We start from the raw sequence: 7718 nt of genomic DNA, 5'->3' as shown, positions 1-7718 counted from the left end.
CAGTTGTACTAGGAAGGTCACTGTAGTCAAGCAGTGAGGTGGTACATAGATGAAGGCATGTTTACAGACCAAAAGGATCCCTTTTGAGCTGAATCTCAGAAGGAGAATGTATTATGTTGTCTCAAGGAAAACAGGGAGTTTATGTATCTCCAAATTACAAACGACTTTCCATCCAGGAATACTTAGACTCAAGACAAAATCAGAATTAGAGAATCATCAGAGGAAAAATAGCAAGAGTAAGTCCTTCAGTAAGACCTTAAGTCCAAGGTCTGGTCCAAAATTGCCTAAGATGGCCAGAAGATGCCCCTCAGCATAGACTAAGGTTTGCTTGGTCCAGGTTTACTCTGTCCAAACACTCAGAGCTCCAAGTTTCCAGCACTGAGAATTCCAACATGTCCCTGAGTTCCAGGGGTGGGTGCCTCTTCTCTGCATGTATCTTTATGTGCAGAGAGGAGGCAGGCACACAGCTCTGTGGTATAACTGCTGGCACAGAAGTACACAGATGTCTGGGAGGGGGACGCTGACTCCAGAATAAGGAAGAAATCCTCTGTGTTTGATCTGGAAACATTGTACCCCTCAGGGACGTCTCCTTTGTCAGTGATGCCAACATCATACGAGTAGTAGATTAGCCTCAGCCCCAGCCCTGGATCCTGTCGGTACCAGAACATGGAGTCGTGTTTCATATCCTGAGTACATTTCATTGTCACATGTTGCCCTGTCTTCATGAGCATCGATTTGGGATTTTGAGTAATGCCAGCACTCACTGGACCTGTGGACAAAGAGAAGTGACTGCTCTCACAATGACAGAAGGGTTTTGTCTCCTTTCCTTAAAATGCACACCGAGACGTGCACAGAACTCACCTGCCTGTAGGAAACAGAATGCAGCACCGCATAGTAAACTGAGCTTCATGACCTCGATTCAGCAGGGCAGAGGGACCGCTGAATCTGCTGTAGAAAAGAAATGAGCTCTGAAGCAAATGACTCTGAGTTCTCGGTCTCCCTACCTGGGCAACAGAGGCTTCTAGTCACCAGGGCCACACCCCTTCCTCAGAGAATCATCTCCAAAATATAAGCCAATGAAAAGCTAAGTAGAAGCCAAATGTCTCCTGACAGTTTTTTTTTCGGCAAGGTAGCCTGTGAGTCCATGCTTATTATTTTGCCACTGAGGTATAATTCCTCATTAACACACTGGTCTGGAATTACATGGAACAAACAAACACAGGATTATAGAGAATACCTTTGTGGTTTCCTTGTGGTTTTGGCTCATGTATCTCACATACCCCTGTTTACTTAATTAACCACAATTGTATTAGCATTCTCTACCTGTAGTAAATCTCTCTCCTGTCCAGTTTTTACTTTTTTAATAAAATATTGAAATGTCTTTAATTGTGGCATCCCTGTCAGCTTCTTTTTTTTTAAATAAAATATTGAAATGCATCCTGTCCAGTTTTTAAACCTGAGAGGGAAACCCATCATTTTTTTAAAAAAATTATGTGCCATTTCTTGTCATTTTATGACTTAGACCTGCTAACTGTATCCAGGCCATCTTTATATATAAAACCAATGAATCTGCTTCCCATGCTCCAAGCGATACCACATCAGGAATCACACCATGCTGGTAACTGACCTCTCTTCATGGACTGTGATGGACACCCAGCATAACAGATCACCTCGTGGCAAACACCTGCTCACCTGTCACATGTTGTCTTAAAATCACTTTTTTGGAAATGACTGTCAGAGCATCATTATAAAACAATATGAGTGAAAAACATGAATGAAGATAATAAGAAAAACTTATTGTCAGTAGCAAAGAACAAGGTGAAGATGTGAGAAAGACCTGGGAGAGATGGCAGATGGCCAGGACAAGTGCTCTGTTCTTATAGGCATATGGTGTGGTAATGTTACCTTGTTTAGATTGCTGTCATGAATTACTCAACAGAGAGCTTCAAAAACCTGTATTTTGGGGAAAAGCTTACAATTCAGAAAGACTTGAAAATTTGTTTAATAGACATTAGGTTCTTGGTTGTTTTTGACCAAAGACCCTGACTGGTTCATGGGAGTTTTTGTTTAGGATTCTTCTCAGTTCCTTTGAGATGGTCTCCTTGAGCGTCAACACATATCTGGCATCACTCAGTATCTATGGGGTTGAAGACAAAAGGACGCAGACACTGAAGGAGGAAATATCACCAGTGTCTGACGCTATAATCACAATCAAGGCATGGATCTGAGATCCAACCAGCCAATGAGTGGTCCAACATCTGTGCTCAGGACTCCTGTGGTCCAGAAAAACAGCACCTAAGCCTGAAGCCCAGATCAAACTGAGAGGATAAAGTCGAGTTTCTAGGTCACAGTTGTTCAGTCATGGCCAAGACAAAGCCATCCCATCCCAGCATAATCTCACCTATAAAGGGCACCAGGTAGTTTTTTGTCATGAACCATCCTCAGCAAAAATACATCTTGCCAGGGTAGGGGTGTGGGGCTTTTGAAATATTAGTAAAGAATACAGAGACACATGAAAAATAATAAGAACAGAAACCATAGAAAGTACCAGGAGGGCATTCCAGTAAATACTGAAATCACCTGCACTTATTTTTCCATAGCTTATATACCCAATGGAAACAGGGGGAGAGTGGAACAAAAGACATTGTTAATATGATACAAAGGACAACTCAAACAGTCAATTGCTTTAACACTCTGAGACATCAATCATTAGCATTCTGTTGTTTGGGCAGTGTAGCTGCTCTACAACAGGTATCCCGAAGGCAGCCACTCTCCTGGTGACCTCATAGTTACAGAAGAAGGAGCAGAAGTACATTTGCATATCCTGACCACCTGTTCGGATGGCATGGCTTTATTTGTATGAGCTATTTTAATGTTAAAAGAATTAAGCAATCACATGCTAAGTTGGGATGTGACACTATGCTTGTCAACAATTTGAACAACCTCCAACTCTCTCGGATGGTCAGACACGGTGGAAATGGGCCCTCATTTTTGGGCCTTCACTGTTTGCTTGGCTCTAGCACACATGCATGTCAACCCAAGACCTAGCCACATGTCTCAAAACAATTCCACTGGAAAAGACTAAGGTTTATCAGAGAATCATTATGAAACAATATGGGTGCATTTGTGAATGAGAAAATGAGTGAATGAACAAGAATGAGTGAATGTTGTAAAGGTAACCTATACCAGCAGGAGAAAACTTTTTGATAATCACTTTACCTCATTATTTATCTTCAGAGAGGAGGATTTGAATGCAGTTCAGCAATCTAACCTGATCTCAAATACTCCTTAAACCACTAGAGTGCCCATTTACTTCAAACAGAAAAGCATTTTAATGAGTATAGGTGGTAATTTTATGGTTAAAAGATGCTTGAGTCAAATAAGTCTATAAAAATAAAAGTTATTTTAAAATTATCAGACATGGACAAAGGCATTACAAAGAATGAAACATCTAAATTATAGAAATGTTCTATATTGTAGTAGAGTTTATGTTAGATGACTATACACATTTATATATTGCTCAAAAAATCACTGACCTGTTCATCAATAGGTAATATCTATCATGTGTGATTTATTTACCAATGAAGTTTTTAAATGTCTGACTAGGGATATATGCTAAATTCTCTAGTTAGTTCATGTGATGAATCACGTGCATCTCTATTTCTGTGGTTTCTAGTTCTTCAACTATAAAATGACAAAACAAGAGAGTCTACATCTGCTTTTGCACATAGATAATGATGAAGGCTCTCTTTGATTAGCAAATGCGATCCAACATCTGGATTCATATCATGCACTATGTATTTTATGCTTACTGAAGTGGTATACATTTTTGAAGATGGTGTGATGGCTAATTTCATACGTAATCTGGCCAAGCCATGAGTACCCAAAATATTTTGTCAGACATTCTAGAAGAGTCTATGTGGATGTTTTTGAATACTGACTTTTAAATAAGTAGATATTCACATTAAACTGAGCTAATCATCCATTCAGGATAGGAAAGCAAATAGCCCTTCAGAATATGACTCACCCTGATTAGCTTCTGCCCACCAGTGTGTGACTAAAGCAAAAAGACTTCTCTCTCAGGTGAGGTAGAATGTGCACATAAGAAAGCTGACAATCTTCAGACTGGAGTAACAGTGCCCCTTGTTCTCCAAGAGCCTTAGAATGTGTGCATCAGGCAGCTGACAACCTTCAGACTGGAACAGCAGCTCCCCCTTGCTCTCCAGTAGCATCGGTTCACCTGGATTTAGAGGCTTTTCTAAGTGCTTTAGCCTATTACTTAAATTTTCATCGATAGGATAGATACATGGTTGGTAATAGACAGACAGATTCTGGTGGTTCTGTTTCATTCGATACTTCTGACCAATGTAGATGTGTGCTATTGGTTTCATTTAAAGATGGAAGGTGTCAGTTGAACAAGTTAAGAATTGTGGCCTGCTTTGGTGAACTCATGTTGGAATGGGAGGAAGAACGAGATGTAGTGGCAGTGAGCAGATGTTTTGCCCTCCATAGCTATCTCCCAGGAAACCCAAATTTTCTTAATGATTTCATCAGAACCAGCAGTTATGGGAAGGTTGGAAAGGGTAGCACTATGATTTTGAAGTCTGTATCTTTTTCATGAAATGGGCACTGTAACATAGAGTTATAAATATGGGACTTAGACCAGGAATTTAACTGCATTGGGGCATCTATTTGATGTGGTCAAATTATTACACATACAGGTCATTTTTTATCTATCAAATAAGAACAATAATATACCTTACCTCTTACCATTTTCTATGATACATGGACTTAACTGAAATTTTATAAATAGGAGTTTTTATTTGGTATAAAGTCAATCATCGATAAATGCTAATGCCTTTGTCATTTGTTTCTGAGTTAGCTCACTAATCCTAACTGATCTGTGACAATGCACGGATGCTCTTATTGTGCTCAGCTCTGTAGTAGACCATGCAACTGGTGTGTTGGGTGGCTGTCATATTATTTCAGGTCTTGAACATGCTGCCTCCCTATAATATTAAATAATGTCGAATATTATGAAGTATTATAAAAGATATTTTTCCATTTTAACTGCAACCCTGATTTGGAGGATATTATGCTAATTGACTTAAGACAGATACCAAATATATATATACATATACTGCCTGGGTTGTATTTATGTGAAGACAAACCCAGGGAAACAATGGGCAGAATGGCAGCTGGCAGGTGGGGGCAATCGAGAGCTGCTGATGAAAGGTAGAAAGTTTGCCTTATGCACGGTGCAGAAGTCCGGAGATGTGCTGTAAATTATAGACCCAGATGCAATATAACACTGCATTATATACAATATACACTTAGCAACAGTTGCGATGGCAGATCTCATGCAAATCTTCTTTCCACCACTGTCAAATAAAAATTTGTCTAAAGAGATTAGGTAGAAAATCAAAGAAAGACTACTGTGGATGCACAGGATGTGGGATCACAAACTGGTTTTCTTTTTCTTTTCTTTCTTCTATTTGATATCCTCTGTGAAAATGTGTTCTGCAAAGTAGATGTCTGAAAATGTGAAATGAAAGAATAAATTAAGGAGTAAGGAGAATTGATCCTTCCATCGTGGTTGGCTCTGTGTTGCTCCTGAAGGTGACCTGTTCTCTAACCAGTGGCCCTTTCTCTTTGCGCTAAAGGCAGGAAGCAAAACATTCTCATGACCTTTATGAAGATCACAGAGGTCTTGAAGTCTCTCCCTTCCCATTTAACTACACTAAAGAAAAGTAGGCCTTCATTCCTGCCAGTGTAGATACTTGTTTCAAAGTTGTATATTCCTTAGGCTCATTTGGGAAGAGGTTAAAATAATCACCTTATGCCACTCCACCTTGCTAATGGAGGCCTGAGATGGAGAAGTCAGGTGAAGGAATGGATCTACAGCAACTGGTAAAGAAACTGGAAGCAATAAGTATTGTGAAAAGAAATATCAGGTAGTTAGTTATTGAATATGGAACTGGGAAAGCTGCTCCCACCTCAGATGCAAGTGCAGGTAAAGTGATGTTTATTTTGCACAAATTCTGTGAGTGCTAAGCAGGCTAAACAGATTTACGCAGTCACAAGTGTCTGAAAAAGGCCTGTCACTTCTCAGGGCCTGAGCAAGTTCTCTGGTAGCACCTGACCCATCCTGACTCCTTCCTGAGCAGGGACAGGGATGCTTTGCTGATGATCAGGCAGGGCTGTGCTATGCTGGTGGCCCAGAGGAACAGTGCAGAGTCTTTCAACTCCAGAGAACTCAGACTCCGTTCAGAACAATAGTCAGCAAATAGTTGTACTGCAAATCTAAAAAACCAAAAAAAAAAAAAAAGAACGTTTTTCCTTCATCTCTCTTCTCTATTACAATATTGAATCGTGGTCCCCGGCCCAGGGTCTTCTGAAACAAAGAGGGGTCCAGAGACAGGGGAGCATCTCATTGTTGCTAGCTGTCCTTTGGCTTTGATAAGATGTTTTGGGGTTTGTATGACTCTGGAATCCACTGAACTTAAGAGTCAGGAGACAGAGTTTGCTGGGGCCCTCATTGGCTGGCTTGTGTTTAAGGTATGAATCACACAGGGCAAAACCTTCCAAGCTGTTCCCATGACTCACTCACCTGCTCCCAGGAGACAAAGGATCACGCATCAGAGCAGCTTTCAACCCATGGCAGCATCACAAACCTTAAGTGCCATGTTGTTGAGGGTCGGCGGCTTGTGAGGGCAGTCTTTGGAGGTTTGAAGCTATAGTCTCCTGATAGGTGTGTGCGCCATGCTCTGATTACTCTCCCTGCAAGACACGCTGGTGCAGTGCAACCTATGGCAAGACAGATTTAACTCTGAGAGGTAGGATCCCCAAATTGAACTCAGGTTCAGCTCCACTCCCCCGTATCCATATCATGCTATATTTCCCTCTGCTAGCTACTCCTCCTGGCCGGACTATAGTTCCCTGCCCTTGCCTTCTTTATGTCTTTATCCTCCACTGCCCACGAAGGAGCATGGAATTCACTCTTCAGTGCATACTAGGGCCCTGACTTTCTTACCCTTCCCTGAACTGAGAGGTCTCTGATTGACTGGGTCCTGCTCCAGAGCAGGCAAACAAGTGTCTTTTTGTGCCTGCTTCATTGGGTCCTTGTAGGGCTCCCTGCCACAGTGTGGGGTCACAGCGCCCCCAAGTGGGCGGAACTCATCAGTTCCTAAAGCATGTTCATGACTGACCAGCTGAACCAGGAACAGCAGCCCCAGCCCCTCATCCTGTCTCTAACACACTCATTTTTCTGCTTTTCCAGCCTGACCACCTTAAGGTTGATCTTCACGTAAGTCATCATCCTGTGGATACAAAAAGTGGGGGAACCAAGATTATGATTCCAAATAAAATAAATGTTGCCCCTTTGTAATAAGCAGCTAAAAGAAGAGCTAAGCTAGGATAACAAGGCACTAAAACTAAGAAGAGTGACGACCTCCAGGATATGTACCTGGAACTGCTCTTCCGCAGCTGCTCCTCATCAATCTAACCTAGACATTTCCACTCTTTGCACGTAAATTATTACCGAAATGCAGACAGCACACTTCAGAAGGGAGTTATTAGAATCTGTATATCCATTTGCAAACTTGCAAATGCGCAAACTATGCAAAGCCACATACACTGATTACAGCAGAATTTGTAGGGTCTGAATTTACACCGAGCTCTCAGACGTGACCCAGGGCTGCTTAGGAAACATAACCACA

The 7718-nt window shown here is 41.4% G+C and overlaps 1 gene segment (V, D, J or C); it reads right to left on the bottom strand.

Annotated features, from left to right (window-relative positions):
• Positions 1-356: 356 nt before the first annotated feature.
• On the bottom strand, positions 357-6638 carry LOC121435657 (the record flags this gene model as incomplete). The annotated part of the segment is given in 2 exon segments: positions 357-769; positions 6611-6638. Coding segments are annotated over 2 exon segments (441 nt in total), but the record flags the coding sequence as incomplete, so codon positions are not given.
• Positions 6639-7718: the final 1080 nt, after the last annotated feature.

This window comes from Microtus oregoni, unplaced genomic scaffold, assembly GCF_018167655.1.
Source record: "Microtus oregoni isolate MIOR12 unplaced genomic scaffold, Mior012 000046F_ref0000063, whole genome shotgun sequence".
In the NCBI taxonomy this organism is placed as follows: domain Eukaryota; kingdom Metazoa; phylum Chordata; class Mammalia; order Rodentia; family Cricetidae; genus Microtus; species Microtus oregoni.
Note: the sequence above shows the minus strand (reverse complement) of the source record. Positions and strands in the feature narration are given on the sequence as shown.